A 15,533-nucleotide genomic window follows, 5' to 3' on the forward strand; every position below is an offset into this window, starting at 1 on the left:
GAAATGGGGAAAACAAAAATAAGAAAGGAATCACAATCTCTTGGTTGAATCCTTGTGTACCTTTGAATGGTATATAGCACAAAATAGTGCTATACTGTTCAGTTCTCAGAACTGAACCAGAGCAAGGGAGATAGTAACTGCACCAAAGGGGAACACATTTGATAGGCTTCACAGTATAAGCTGATTAATGCTGAATGACTCGGCATACTCAATTCAAATAATTGCAAAATCCTAGAACGTTGCTCTCCCAGAAGTCCCAAAACCCTAACTGTGTCTCGCTTTTCCAGTCTCCAGGGGACAGCATAATAACTGCTGCTTAAACACCTCAGCCTTACGTGCCCATGCAGTGCTGTAAGCCGCGTGACAGCTCCAGGGTTCACACAGTCTGAACCCCTCGGAGCTGAAGTCAGTCTACCTGAATAGTGTCTCTCCGACTTCATCCTTGCTACCGAGTTTTCGAACCCTAGGCCATGAAAATAGGTTGGCATAAAAGAATACAGAAACCTCTAACAGGTTTACAGGCATTTTTCCAGCTTTGGCAACTATCTCCACTTAAAGTTCATAGGCAAAAGTCTGCTTTGTGTGTGTTCCTACTCCCTTGCAAATTGTGCTGCCAGAACTGTCTGTGCTGCAGACAGACCGATTGACAGCTTAGCCTCCAGCCAGAATCTTGATTCAAAGGAATATCAAATTCTGTATAATAAAGTTTGCATGAAATTTTTACCTGCAACAATTCCCCAGTGTGCTGAACTGCATGATACTGACTTATACAATACATCATTTTAGCAGCACAGTTAAACAAAATGCAAAGCCAGATTCAGTTTGATTTTTTTCTCGTGATCATAGACATTATACCACATCTGATAGCTATAAGCCATTACTTCCATTATTTTGTAGTATATAAACATCAAATACAAAATTTTCTTCAACAAGTGTTTCAATCAAATCAAATGTTTAAATGTAGACTTTAAAAAATACTTCAACTATAAAAATAAAAAAATTAAAAACAAAAAATATTTTTAAGTAAAACATTGAAAGTATGTGAAATATTGAAAAGGACTGCTTCAGTATTATTGAAATACTTTAAATTTTTAAAAAATGAAATGTTAGAATGGAAACATTTCCATAGCCAATTGATTTGGATGAAAACACATTTTGTAACAGAACAATATGCCATTGAAAAATTTTCCAATTGCATTTTCTATTGGCCAATTTTTCAATGACATTTTCCAAAGAACAATCTACATCTGAAAATTTTTCAACAACCTCTTGTGAGCTCTTAAAGAAAAGAAGAAGTAATTTTCCAATAATAGATTTTGAAAGGCAGTTATTATTCTATGCTTTACTCCTTTTTACAGAAAAAGTAGCATACCAAATATAGGGCAATTGCCCAGACTTTCTGCTAACTCCTTTTAAACTTAAAATACAAATTGCTGAGAAATTTTTCCAGACTTCAATTAAAAACTTTGAGTGATTTGATTTTAAAACGGATTGATGTAAATGTTGCTTACCTTAGTTAGACATATACAACTGGTATCCAGACATGTCTCTGTCAGGCAGCTTGGTCTGAACTCTGGTGTCCAAGCATGGCATCCAGTTCAAACTCGGGTCTGCAGCTTGAATTTTTCTCTTTATTAGACTGAGTTAGAGAATTTATCTGAATTTCAGTGGTACCTGCAAGTCCAGTTATTGATCACAAATCATACACCAAGTGCTGTCTAACAATATAATAACACCCAAAGAATACTCCAACATAAAACTTGTCACATCTTTACACTCTGACAAGATCAGGCGGAGAGTCTGCTTTGGATTCAGTTGTGATACTGTTTACAACAAACATTTACAACATTTCCAATTTCCATTTTTTCTTAATCATTGCTTCTAGTTTTTCAACCATACAATCACTACTGAATGCCTAGGTGGGCATTCGTATATGTGATGAGGAGCCCAGGTTTGTATACATTACATGTATATGTGAGGAGGGAAGTGGTTGGTAGCTTAAAGCAATACCTCACGAGTGAGACTTAGCAGAATGAAAAACACTGCAACGATCTACAGCCCAAGTTCCAAGTTTGCACTTCAAATCTGCCAGTTCAGGACTTGGAATCCACACTGATTCCAACACTCTGACATTTAGGGAAATTCACGGCCTCTTTTCAAGCCTGTAGATTTGAATACATTTCAAAAATGCAGAGGTTAATTTCTTCCAGTTTAGATGGACAGCATTTGGATCTGGATCAGAAGCACCTCCTCAGCTACTGTAAATGATGATGTCCCCTTTTGCTCATTGCAGTTCTGGGAATGTGCTCCAGCTACAGATCTGCTCTTTGAGTTCACATCCAGAAGTCAAGGGGGAATACAGTTTTCAGTCCTTCTCCACTGAGTCAGAGAGAGATGAGGGTTATGCAGGCTCCAGCACACAGCTCTGTCAGTGAACTTCACTTAACAGTCTGGTTGCTTTGCATCACGTGAGTAGACAACCACAATGCCTTATAGTATCTGCAGCGCTGGGAATTTACAGGAGATGTACTTGGATACCAAGAAGAAAAATTTGTTCCATGTATTCACTCCTCTCTTGTTTCACAGAAATAATTAGATCTCTTCTTGTTCTCTGCCTCAATCTCTTGTTCCACTTTTCCCATAAGGTGGTTTAGCTGTCCCAAATTACAGATCAAAAAGCTAAACGCTAAAGGCCACGCTAGTTCTCCAGTTTCTTTCTATAGCCCATGAAAAAAACCCCAGACAGCTCAGAGGGCAATTCATCTCATCCTTAGATAGCCATCTACAGTAAGTTAGACAAATAGCTCTTTGGAGGTGTATCTCCATTCATTGTAAAAGGTACCTGCTTTAGACTTTGGCATATACCTTTCCTATGTCTAAAGTTAAGTGAGATAAATCACATCCACAGCTGTTGTCTGTGTAAAGAGGGCTCAGAAATAAAGCTGTGGTGAGAGAAGATCACTGCAGAAACAACCGTGGCAGTCTGAGATACTTCACCCTCTCTGCGCCACTAGCCGTCTGTTCTAGCCATTCCACCAGATGTTACTGATCCCTGCAGCACAGCCAGTGGGACATGGACACCCTATGAGTTCTGTCCAGCAGTCAGCTGGTTGCTCCTGAAGGGATCTGATGCTGACCTAGCTGAACTTTTTGCTGAAGCAGCTGAGAAATGTTCTGACAGTCCCTCCCATCGCTCAGCTGTGGACTCAGAACTATCACAAGAGGGGCAGTGACAACCACAGGCAGCTGTTACACAAGGTTGCATTATCAGGAAATTAGGAATGAATGCAAAATGCTCCTGAAAGGCTTAGCTTTTCCAACTGGTACTTTCTTATTTCTGGTTGAGCTACAGAAGATCTACGAAGAATCATCCAATTTGTTCTACATATACCCCAATTGATTGTTATTCTTTGCCCTGGAGGGAGTTGCAAGTTGTGTATGCAGCCTGTACTTTGTAAAGAGACGGCAAAAGAATAGTATCCCCCTGCTTGCACAGTCCAAACAGATGGCATTGGGCAGGTAAAGAGCTATTTTCTGAGAAATGCTAGCTATGAACAGTCTTTCAAACATTAATAATTTGAGAAACACAGCAGCAGAAAGTTAGATGTAAAGTGACATAAATGACTTCTAGAAGATACCATTAGTTAAAAAATGATGTGCGTAAAAGAGAAGAGCAGAAAAGCACAATCACACAAGCCAACGTGAAATGACCGAATCTACCTGAAAGACACCCACAACATCAGAAGCTCATTGCAAAGGCAACCTAGCAGTTAATCTGGGCAACCAGGCCAGATGTTTTGCTTGGATTCTGTTTGTCTTTTAATTGCCAGCTGCTGCACGCCAGCCTGAAGCACCAAGATGGGGGTCTTGGGATGAACACAGAAGCAAAGGTAAATTTGTTATTAAATGCATCTTAAAAGGGAGGGATATGGCAAGGAATAAAGGATCTAAGGATAATGGGATGTACAAGTCTTCATCTGTAGGTCAATTTTTATTGCATTTCAGATCAGCAGTTGTGCAAGTCATTATTATCTGGTCAGTTTTATTGAATCAATTTAGCAGTCTCAATACAGTGTCTAACGTACAGCGGAAAAATTTTAAAAGACTGAAAAGATTTAGGAGGTTAAGTCCCAGTCATTATCAGTGGAACTTAAACTCTCTGAGGAGTTAAGTGCTTTTGAAAACGGGATGTGGTCTTCTAAGTCATGTACACACTTTTGAAAATATTATCCTACTTGGCCACAGCACAGTGTGATGCTTGCTGGCCTCCTTGCTGTCAATCATGGCAGAGAGGTCAAGGACTGAGTGGCTCACAGCAATTACTGGCTTATGAAATTCTCCTTTTCTTCTCAGAACAGTCCCTCCTGTTGAGAGCAGGCATGTTGGCAGGCGATGATGTTGTAGAGAAATATAGATTTCAGTGGAGAAACAGAGAAACCTGTTGTATGGAGAAGGCACCATGGTATTTTCCACGAGTAAAAAATGTTGAAAACTGAGAGATGTACAAATGAATACAACGCAGAGGCAGGGATAAACTAAATGAAACATTGGCAGATCAAGAAAGATCTGATCTGCCACTGGGACAGTGGAGTCTATTTTCCTGTAAGTGCCAGAACTACAAAGGAAACCTGCAAAAATATTAAATAAAACTGGGGTTTAAAGAGAAAGGGAAAACTGTCATTTTAGTTAATGCCAGGAATAATAGCTATTTTCTTCTCTTCTGATTAAAATGGTTATGGAAAAACAGGGCTACAGAGCTGCTACGGCCATCAGAGCTAGCATTGCTGTTACTAGCAACTAGCCTTCAGCTTCCTTAATTGGTATGTTCAGAATCTCACCTCAGGGTGTGTGTGTGGCACATCTCAATTCCATATCTTTTAGCCCAACGCCCATGCTTTATTCCTCTTAGATTCCACTTGTCTGGTCTCATCAGAAGTTTTCAATGAGCCAAATGAGATCCATATTTTCAACAAAATAAATTACCCCAAGCTCCCTCTCAAGATCTTTGTCCTTCTCACGTGTTAAACAGCTGCTGTCCCTTAAGAGATACTGGTGGGTCAGAAGTTGTGGTGGTGGCTGTGGTCTGACCAACATCCTAGATCCCCAGCATCTGAGACATTGGCTATTCAACATAGCTCCAGTTCCATTCCATACATGCATTCTGCCAGCAGGAAGTCCCCAGCCAGCAATGGTGAAACAGGAGTGAGCACTGGGCACCTATCAGAGAATTCTGCGAGCCCCTGCTCCACCTGGGTATGTCCTTCTGTCACCAAAGAGCTCCATTTTACTTATTGTTTTTTATAGCTGATCTTCATCTATCCAGATGGTTTTACGCTGCTCTTCTCCGATCCTCTCTTTTATTGTTCGGATAAGATCTTCAATACTGCTCCATGCATCTGCCTCTACAGAGGCATAAAGACATGGTAGTGCTTCTAGTTCTTTCTCCTTCAGACGGCACATACGTAAAAACTCGTCTTCAGTCTCCGGCTTTGGCAATAGTTTCCTGTATCAAATAAGCAGACCAAAAATAAATGTCTTTCTTACATTTAAAGTTAATCCTGTAATCCCAGATGTCCCATCAATAATTTGTTTTCTACTGACTACATACAAGCAATAAAAGCAGTGGAGAATACAGCTACTCTATCCTCCCCTTACCTCCATGCTGCACCCAGGGAAAAATATTTGCTATGGGGAAACAATTTAAGAAGATGAATGCAGGGAGAGTGCAAGTGTTTACGACCTTTCCTCTTCCAGCTAGCATTACCTTAGAAAACGCTGTGGGAGTGCTGAGCATGGAGAAAACCACATATTCTTCAGTCTTATCCTCCCACAATGCTCATTGCTATCAGTGACAGTGAAAGAGTACTAGATTTGGGGAATTCCAACTTTTTCCGGTTGTAAGATTTCAGGGAGGAGTCATGGGAGGAAATAGTGCACATAGAAGCACCAGATCAAGAGAGGAGAGGGTCTTTATTTCTCTCTGTGAGAACATTATTGGACTCAAGAATTATTCACTGAATAAGACAGAATATCAAATATGCAAAAGGTTTGATATGTTACCTGAACCTCTTGATGTTTTTCTCTGAGACTCTGATAAAGAGAACAATCGGATATATCTTGGCTTTGATTAAATCCTTTGTGCAGCTTATTCCAGCTTCTAGGAGACAATGCTTGTTCTAAAAACAAAGTCATAACAGTGTCACAAAGGAACATTCACTGTGGAATCTCGAGATAAAGGTATCCATACCTTACGGGGTCAGCTGAAAAGCTCTCCATTTACCATTGTACTGATTTAAAACATTTAATCAAATATACATTTAAAGTCCAAACTCCTCCTACTGGTTTACAACTAGTCAGTCAAATAACAGCTGAGCTTAATAGCTTTCTGAAAAGGTTTAAAATAGAAATGGACTAATCTAAAGATGAAGCGCATGATAAAATACCAGTTTTAAATATATACACAAACACACATACTTGCTCTTTGTTCAGAGAGAACATCTACTGCAACTACTTGTGAGAGAAAAAACCATCACTTTAATTCTCCTTTTTTCTATGCTGTGCATCAAATCTATTCTGCTTGATATAAGATCTCTGTCTTTGGCATTGTTATCTTTGTACTGTACACCCCCGTGTCTGTGTTTCAGGCTATCCTTTCTTTTGTCTAGGTCTTTGTATCTCTTACTCTCTGGCACATGTATATATACTTATGATACGAAAAGGAACAGAATATGTGATGGAGCATAGAAAATGAAAGGATATTTTGCTGCATCAATGTGGGTCATCACAGGGAATGAGTGAGAATATAAAAGAATATGGCTGAGGATGAAAAAGAAAAGGAAAAGCAAGTGCACAAATAAAAGCCATTTGGGAGAATAAATATAAATCTGAGACTGAAGGTGGGCAAGAGAGAGAACATGCGACTGTAAATTGGTCAGTCTCTTATTCAAGAAGAAACATACATTGCAGACAGATTCACTGACAGCCTATCGAAGGGATACAGAGTACTCTAAGCACCTTGGCAGTGACAGCCTCAATATTGGCAGGTACAATACATTCGTACGTGTTCAGATTCTTTTCTCTGCTGAAGATGATAGTCTCCGTTCTTTGCTTCCTTAAGAACTCTTCCTTCGTTACAATATCTGGGAAGAGATGTGGATGAGGACAAAATCAAGATTACAACAACGGAACACCTGGAAAACTATCCAATAGTACTTCACACAGGATATAAGGATGGTTCAGGGAAAGAAGGCGAGCAATGAATTGTCTTAACAGCTGCCTCATTTCTTCCATTGAATTCAATTAAAGCTTAATCTGATCACAGCTGAGCATCTCAGCTATATCCTGCACCAATGAGTCCTTGGGCAATTACTACAACACTATGAAGGCATTAAATTAAAACAGTAAATACAATTCCAGCACCTAATGTTATATAGTAACATTTCAGGGCTGGAGGATGCTGAGAAGTGCTAAAAAAAAAAGGTCTCTTCAGTATAGGCTCCTAAAACAAGGATTTAGTGTTCCAGCATTTGTGTTTAAAGTTTCAAAAAATTTGGCTTAGGTTGCAATGTGTGATACTGGCCCCCTTGTGAATTGCAGCTCTACATGAAAGCTTTTGTTTTATGTTGCAAGACAGGGGATATTTATTATAATACTTAACTTTTCAGTTTCTCTGTCTGGATAACTGTAAGACTGCGTACTATGCGGTGGGTATTCAATATTAGTGTAAAAATGAAACGTCAGCTGTGTTTAATGCTGTGTTGTATACAATCCTGCCCTACAGCAATCACAGTACTGCATATTGCTTTAATGGTAAATACTTAGCATGGAAGAAAATCAGTCTTTCGAGTAGATCAAATGCACAATCTTCACAGCCTTGGACGAGATAGAAACCTAAAGTCGCTCTAGGGAAGATATTCCTCATAATAGCAAATACTAGAAACAAATTAATCAAAATTTCACATTGCCTAGATATGCAGTATGCAAACAGTATGCAAACAGAAAGAGCACTCACAGCATTTCAGTCTCTGAGGGGCATCCTAGCAACCACATAGCATACACATGGAGAATATTCATAGACACAGAATCTCATAACCATGTGCACTGGCTGTCTCAAAAACATTCAAATATCTCAGATATTCTCAGAAAGCAGGGTTTATAGCTACACATCACTCTGATGTGACTTGAAGTACCTCAAGCAACTGTCACATGTGCATGCATCTACGTGTGCACGCATATATATATATATATACACACATATATATATGTTCTTATTTCCAACACTGAAGGGTAACAGTCATGGTCCTTTTATCCCATTACCTGGCTTGCATATGTTGAATTCCAGGGCACCTCCAGAGTTGAGAAGCTTCTGTACCAAGGTCTTGGCAAGCATGGTGGGGGTGAAAAGTACGGGGCGCCTGCGCTCACAGTGGATTGGTCTCACCAAGCTATAAGGGATCAGACTGAGCCTCTTATTGATTTCACTTTCGGAATCCAAATCTGAGTAAAGAACAAGACATTTATCCTCTGGTTTCCTCTCCATCAGTATTTGGAGAAAAAGAAGGAGATACACATGAACCAGAAATGACATGGTTAGTCATACCGGTCCTCCTTTCTCTTTTGCCAGGGTTGTCTTGTTGTCTTTACTGTATATCCAGTTGTATGATGTCCAACCTAATACTAAATAATTCAAGTGCCTTTTGCTTTCAAGAGATTATTTCATAGTTTAACAGGATACTTACTTGGAGCATCTTTCTGCTTATTAGCTTGACTTACTTAGAGTTAAATGTTTTTGGACAAAGAGCAAGATAGCACCTAGGAAGAACTGCCAACCCAACAGGAAGTTTCAGGGTCCTAAACTTGCTCATGAAGGTTTGGTGCTCCAAGCGCTTTTAGCGAAATCAGTGGTTTGGTCACAAATTTTTGCAGAGTGAACCATAGATGCTAGTAATAGGAAAGACCTATGACATTTTTTCATAGCCATGCTGTTATGTAGACAGCCTTTATATCAGTGCCATGTGCATAAAAGCTATTACTATTTTATGTCCATACCTTCCAGTTTATCAGGCAATGGCTTCTTTGCTTCAGATGAGGTCCGTGCCAGATCAGAGGGCCAGCCAGTGACGATACGGACTCGCTCATTGCTATTCATACGCTTATATTTGTTTTCAGACCTACTGACAAACTGAAAAGGTGAACAAAGAGATTTGACCCTCATTTCTTACATTCTTTATTCTCCCATGTATTCATCAGCCCACATTTGTTATCTACGAGATCTGAATTACCTATGTCTATCAAAGACAAGACTCCATGGATCTGTTGATTGAATTCTAAGGCTCTTTAAATATCATAGATCTGATTCAGAGCCTTTGTTAATCCCCCTTGGGATTTTTTATTTTGTTCTCTGCTCTTAAGCGGCATGTTCTTTTTCTTCGCAGAGCTCCCTGCTATCACACTGATGTGTCCACAGCAGAGTAACATATGCACTCTGACTATTTGCACAAATGTATCACAGGTTTATACCCAAAACTCTGCCTCTTCTTTGCAGTACCACAGAGACCTAAAACCTCCCAGATGGCACATTTTTACACTGAGAAATAGGCTTATGCTTTCATTCCCCATCCACCCAACTATTCCTCTATCCAAATATTAATTCCTCCTCCTGTATATTTGCTAACCTTCACAACCATCTTCCTTCACAAGACTTTTTTGTCTTTCACCCACACAGTCTCTGTCACGCTCAGAGTCACTGACCTACAATTAAAGGACTATTTTCTGATGGAACCTCATCTCACAAAGACTTGGGGATTCGGTCTAGCCCAATGGATTTGTCCTTATGGTTCAAGCAAAACACATTTCAGCCTCTGATGGCAGACATGTTTGGTTCATCAAGCTACATTAGTAATGGAAGGCATGCACTTAAAAATAAACACCCCACGTCACAAAAGCAGTTAGAAAACACAACCCATTCATCTTTTTCATATATTAAATCTCTTTTTGATAGGAAGAAATCCCGATACAACCTCTATACCTGAGGTGGGGTTTCTGGGGAGATTAGGATAGCCTGAGAATATCTGCTGTTCAGATCCACTATTTCAGACATTGCATTGAGGATTTGAACTTTATTACCTGCAATATTTGGCCCAAAAGAAAGCTTGCTCTGGATAGGCGAGGGCTGGCTTTTGGGTCGTTCTGTGGGGCAGGCTCCTCTGGCTGCAATGTATTCTGGTAAAAAATAACACAGGAATTTTTCTTTCCCTCCCTCTTTTTTTTTTTTTTTTTAAAAAAATCACAGCATTTGAGAAACAGAACAAGCAAAAGTAGATATTTTATATTTCCAATAAAAGGGATAGTGATTGTTTAATACCTATCCCAAATACAATGTTCTAAGCAAACTGTAGACATAGCATGGCCTACGCTGAGAAACACCGCTTCTATTACTGCTCTTCCACATTCCTTTCTTCACAGGAGACTACTCTCCACAGCTTATGAAAGAGAGAATTTCTGCACCAAGAAATAGCATGCAAAGCTTTTGCTTTCACTAGCGTCTCTGCCAGTGATCTCTGTCCCTTTGATCAGTGGGGACTGGAATACAGAAGGAACGCATGACACTTAACCTTGACTGAAATCAAATACAAGCAGTGGCTACAGTGTCTCTGCAAATGTTAGAAGCATATATGTCTCCCAAGCTCTAAAAATAACATATGGTAACTAATACACCAGGAAGTTAGTTTTTAATTATGTAAAGATGGAATTCTTGGGTCTGAAGAAAGAAAAATCAAATTACTTTCACTGAGGGAAAAGGAGAAATCGGCAGGGCTGTTGTGTGTGAAGACCTGATAATCCCACTTCTCCCCATAGCGTGTGGGTTGGAAGAGAGAGGTCTTTTTAATGTGGGACAATGACAGCTCTGTGGATTAGATGCTAGTTCACAGTAGGAGAGAAATAGTTCTGATTATTAACTCCAAGGACACAGCTTCTTCCTCATGTGGATATGAAGATGCATTAGAGGCTTACAGCCAGAGAAGAATGAAAAGGATTAACTAAGACACAGAACAGATACTAGACTTTTAAAGTGTACTCCCTCATAGCTGGAAGGGTTAATAGCGTGCTGGAGCTAGGTCTATTGCCATGGACAGTATTATTTAAAGCAAACATAAGGTGCCTGTTGCCTGGGACTATCAAAACCTACATAGAGTGTAAACAGGACTTTCTGTAAAATTAACATAATGAACAACAAGTACCAGTGGAGTTACAGGTGTTGAAAAGACCTTGTTTGTATATACTTACCCGGAGTGCCCGAAGGGTAGTATACGAGCTTTCTGTCTCGTCTCTGCTTCCTCTGTGCATCAGCCGCTGCAGCTTCACCAAAAGAAGTTGCTGGGCTCTGAAAGAAAGGATGGAATCACATAGATCAAGAAGATCTTTGAAACCACTCAGAAGAAGGCTGGCCTGCAATGGGTCTGTGCCTACAGAAAAGATTAAATAGAAATAGCAGTAAGGACTGACTGAACCACACAGTAAATGCAGGAACAATATAATGAGCAGGACTGCAGTGCAATTAAGGATTAAAGAATCTCCATGGCATATTTTTCTATGCTAGTTTTTGAGAAACCCACATTATTCTTCCAGGTAACATCTGGACTCTCCTTTCTAAAGCTTTATAGCTCATATTACACTTTAACATCACCAGGCCTTATCTCAAAAATTAAGGCATATACCTCTTTCCTTACAGCAGTTATTAATTTCCCTGTTTACAGAACCACTTCTCTCAGTCACGGTCACTCACCAATACACTCACCTGCTGTAGCTGGGAATGGTCCCCATTTCCAGATCCCTGTCCGTGAAAGGATCCACTCTGGCACACAGCCACTCGCACCTCCCCTGGTACATGGTGTCCAGAATATGAACAATCTCATCACATTTCACTGACAGGGAACAGCAGTCCAGCTGGCTGGAGATGTTCAGATTCAAGCGGATATGAAATGAGTCCCCTGATGTGATAAGCCCTTCTTCCAGCTCTGACAGCAGTTTCCTGTAACCTGCAGCACCGAAGGAAGGGGTGAAGCGTGATCAGCTAGTGGTCAAACCTCGGTACTGCTGTATTCCTGGGCAGCCTCTGGGAGAAGCACACAGCACAAACTTCTGAGGCTCCTCCGAGAGAGGGTTTGTACTTCTAGAGTGCTAGTTACACTAGTTACAACAAGGTTACGGGCCTGCACCTTAAAGACACTACTGGGGCATTGATTCAGAAACAGCTCATGCTGCTGGTATCAGAATCTGAGAGAATATTCTCATTATATTGATACGTTTAGGTAACTCCATTTTCAGTACTCCACACATGATCTGTGAAACAGAGAACTTCCCAGCAAAGATGCAGACACAGCTATAGCTCTATCCTGTAAGTACAGCTTGAGTTCTGCCACCAATTTTAATGACAAGCTATTCCCTTTATTATTAGGTCTAATTGGCACTCCCACAATCTATATCATGCTTTATCTGCAGTTAAGTGGTGCTCAAAAAAAATTGCAATAGTCTTTCCTACCTTTGAAAACATCAAAGAAAATCAAAGACATCACTTCCTGTGTGATCTATGCAACTGAAATTCTCTAACCAGCATTAAAAAAAAAACACAACACAAATTTACTATATACACCAGTAAAAAAAGGATTTTGGAATGTAATTTTTGATCCATAACCTGAAATTATCATTACAGGCCATGAACGCTAAAATCAAATTCTGTTCACCACACATGAACTCCAGCTGTTAAGATAAAGCCACAAAGGTAATAAACAGAGCAACTCCTTCAGGTAAATGCTAAATCGACTTCAGCTGGGTAAAGATGATTCAGCTCACTACATTGTATTACAGAAAACTGTACATAAAAATAAGCTTGAATGTGTTTTGTGAGTCATGTCATTATTGGCCCACCAGCTAAATTCTTCAGAGTCCTGTAGTGACAAGCATATGGGTTTTTTTTGTTCTCAGTCACAAAGCTAAAAGCTGGAGCAGTTACACAGAGTACCTATAATTAACACCAGTGGACACGCTTCAGATTTATACCAATACAAAGGATATTTTGATTCTGTCATTCTCATCCACACTAGTTAGTGTAATAGACCTGGGGCTATTTTAGATGAGAAATACTTTTGGTCTTACCTTCGTGATTTGATTTATACTGGAGTGTTACTGGACCACTGCACCTCTGAATTGTCCAGTGAACTTCTTCCTTTGTGCAAGTATCCAAGGGAACACTCTGATTTTCCCCTTTGATGCAGCCCTCCAACTAGATATGAAAGACACATTACTCTCCAGTGCAGGTTCAATCTCTGAGTCAATTATACAATTTTTTTTAAGCTTCATAATCTTTTTCTGATTTAACAATGCAGATACTTTGCTATCAGGATGCAGATTACATTCTAATTATTTAATTTCTTTTCCCTCAAATTAGGAATGCTAGCAGTCAACAGAACTGCAGCTCCTTGACAATCCCAGGCTTCCCAGAAGTAAGTAGTGCAGGAATATCAGTTGTGGGGTTTTTTTTCCCCTTGGAGGCATTTTAACAGGAAAATGGTTTGGGAACTTTGGCAATGGAGGCAAAACTAAGCAAAGAGCAATTTAGCAGAAGCACCGTTGAACTCCTGCTTATGTGATGCTGGGGACAGCTATGCAGGTGTGCAGCCCTTCTTTCCATTCATATTTCAGCTGTATCCATTTCTGTTCATAACATGTCCAGTCCCAAGATAGGCCACTCTAAAGAATGGTTTAGGAGTCATCAGGCTAAGCTAAGTAGCATGAACTTCCTTTCAGGCAGGAAAGTACTGGGAAGTTGAGGGCAAATCCCATTCTAGTCTTTTCAAAGAGGCTGTACTATACAATACAGCATTAAAGAAAGCATCAGTTGCTCTAATCTCTTCCATACAGAGCTACTGCCAGTGCAAAAGTGTGTGCGTGTGTTGGATGACCGTAAATACTATTCTCCCATATTTTCGTAGTCAATAGCAGATTTTCTTCTGCATGAGTCATACGCTTTGTCATTAATACAAGATGAAAGAAGAAACAAAGGAAAGTATTATGGTGAGTGTGCATACATGTAGGTGGACAGACATCCAATACTATTTGTTGATTATTTTATGCTCACCATTAGGATTTGGTGTCCCTCCCGAAGGCCTGCTTTCTCTGCAAGTGATCCTGTCTTGACAGAGCTAATAAAGCTCCCTTTATCATTACCCCCAACCAGAGTGATTTCTGAATTGAGACTGTCTCCATTCAGTGTTACGCGCTGGATAGTATGGCAGGAGTTTCTAATGCGACCAACAGATGTGACAGAGGGACGAAAAGGTCTGCGTTCATGAAAGGAAGTAACAGTTAGTTATCTCAGCTTTTAGCTACCACTCCAGAATTAAATGCATGCATGATAAATGAGAGACATATAAATAAACTTTTAGTGTTACCAAGCACTAGGATCTAAGGACTCTAAAAGAAATCCTTCTCATTACTACGTAAGTTCTGGAGAAGAACATCTGGATAGCTTCAAGTGCTCTGACGCGGCTGAATAACTCAGATATATAATAATACCTCACCTAGCGACCTGTGGCAGCAAGATAACAAGATCACAAGGATAAATTTAAGCCTTTAGAACATTTTGTCTGCCTTGAAGTTTTTGAAATTTTAGGATGACCTTCATTGGTTTACAGGATATGAAAGGGCTCCAAAATAACATGTTATACTGCTGCCGACATAAAGAAGTAAAAACTTAGCATAGCATCATGAGATATTTGTGTCAAATAACAACCTGTGACATCATATTCTTGCCATTGTATCTTCAGCAACTAATAGATAAAGGGAGGAGCTCTACTATAGTAGCCTTTCCCCTCAGTCTCTGTTTAAGGTAGGTAAACTGGCATCTCAAATACCTTTCCAGAGAAAACTTTCTAAATATGGAGTTGACATGCTCAAGCTCATAGGCATCCAGGCCTTCCGACTGATGAGAAGAAGACGAAGAGTGCACTGAAGGAGCTCCATGTGACTGCCTGTCATGACTGTCATCTGAAAAGAGAAAGAAGAATGAAAATGAGTCCTAGAGTGACAAAGATGGAAAAGGGGAAAATGGATGTTTGATTGATCCCAGCCAAAACTGAAGGAGGAAATTCCTGATGCAGAGGCATGATTCATGTCCACAGGCCATGGCAAGGAATGCCAGTCTTGCTTACTGGACCTACCTGATCACTCTCACATAACAGCAAGTTGGAAGGCATCTCTGGAGACCGTCTAGTCAACCCCCCTGCTCAAATCAGGGTCAGTTAGAGGAGATTGCTCAGGACTTATCCAGTTGGGTTTTGAATATTTCCAAGGATGGAGACTAGTCAACCACTCTGGACAACCCTGTTCCGGTGTTTGACCACCCTCACAGTAAAAAAGCTCTTTTTTTTTCTCTTTAAATGAAATTGCTTGTTCTTTAGTTTGTGCCCATTGCCTCTTCTCCTTTCATTGGGTAGCACTGAGAAGAGTCTGGCTCTGTCTTCTTTACTCTTTCC

The 15,533-nt window shown here is 40.0% G+C and overlaps 1 protein-coding gene across 1 annotated transcript in view; it reads right to left on the reverse strand.

Moving 5' to 3' along the window:
* Positions 1-4,866: 4,866 nt before the first annotated feature.
* The window catches only part of CARD11 (caspase recruitment domain family, member 11), a 47,462-nt gene continuing 36,795 nt past the window's right edge, over positions 4,867-15,533 (reverse strand). The window contains exons 14-24 of the mRNA XM_009582544.1: positions 14,913-15,045; positions 14,138-14,339; positions 13,156-13,282; positions 11,798-12,038; positions 11,287-11,383; positions 10,126-10,221; positions 9,049-9,181; positions 8,317-8,496; positions 7,015-7,139; positions 6,061-6,176; positions 4,867-5,503 (exon numbers count right to left, since the gene is read on the reverse strand). Of these exons, the coding sequence (XP_009580839.1) occupies positions 5,299-5,503; positions 6,061-6,176; positions 7,015-7,139; positions 8,317-8,496; positions 9,049-9,181; positions 10,126-10,221; positions 11,287-11,383; positions 11,798-12,038; positions 13,156-13,282; positions 14,138-14,339; positions 14,913-15,045 (1,655 nt within the window). The 3' untranslated portion in view covers positions 4,867-5,298. The remainder of the gene's footprint in view (positions 5,504-6,060; positions 6,177-7,014; positions 7,140-8,316; positions 8,497-9,048; positions 9,182-10,125; positions 10,222-11,286; positions 11,384-11,797; positions 12,039-13,155; positions 13,283-14,137; positions 14,340-14,912; positions 15,046-15,533) is intronic.

Source organism: Fulmarus glacialis, unplaced genomic scaffold (genome assembly GCF_000690835.1).
Source record: "Fulmarus glacialis isolate BGI_N327 unplaced genomic scaffold, ASM69083v1 scaffold30257, whole genome shotgun sequence".
NCBI lineage: Eukaryota > Metazoa > Chordata > Aves > Procellariiformes > Procellariidae > Fulmarus > Fulmarus glacialis.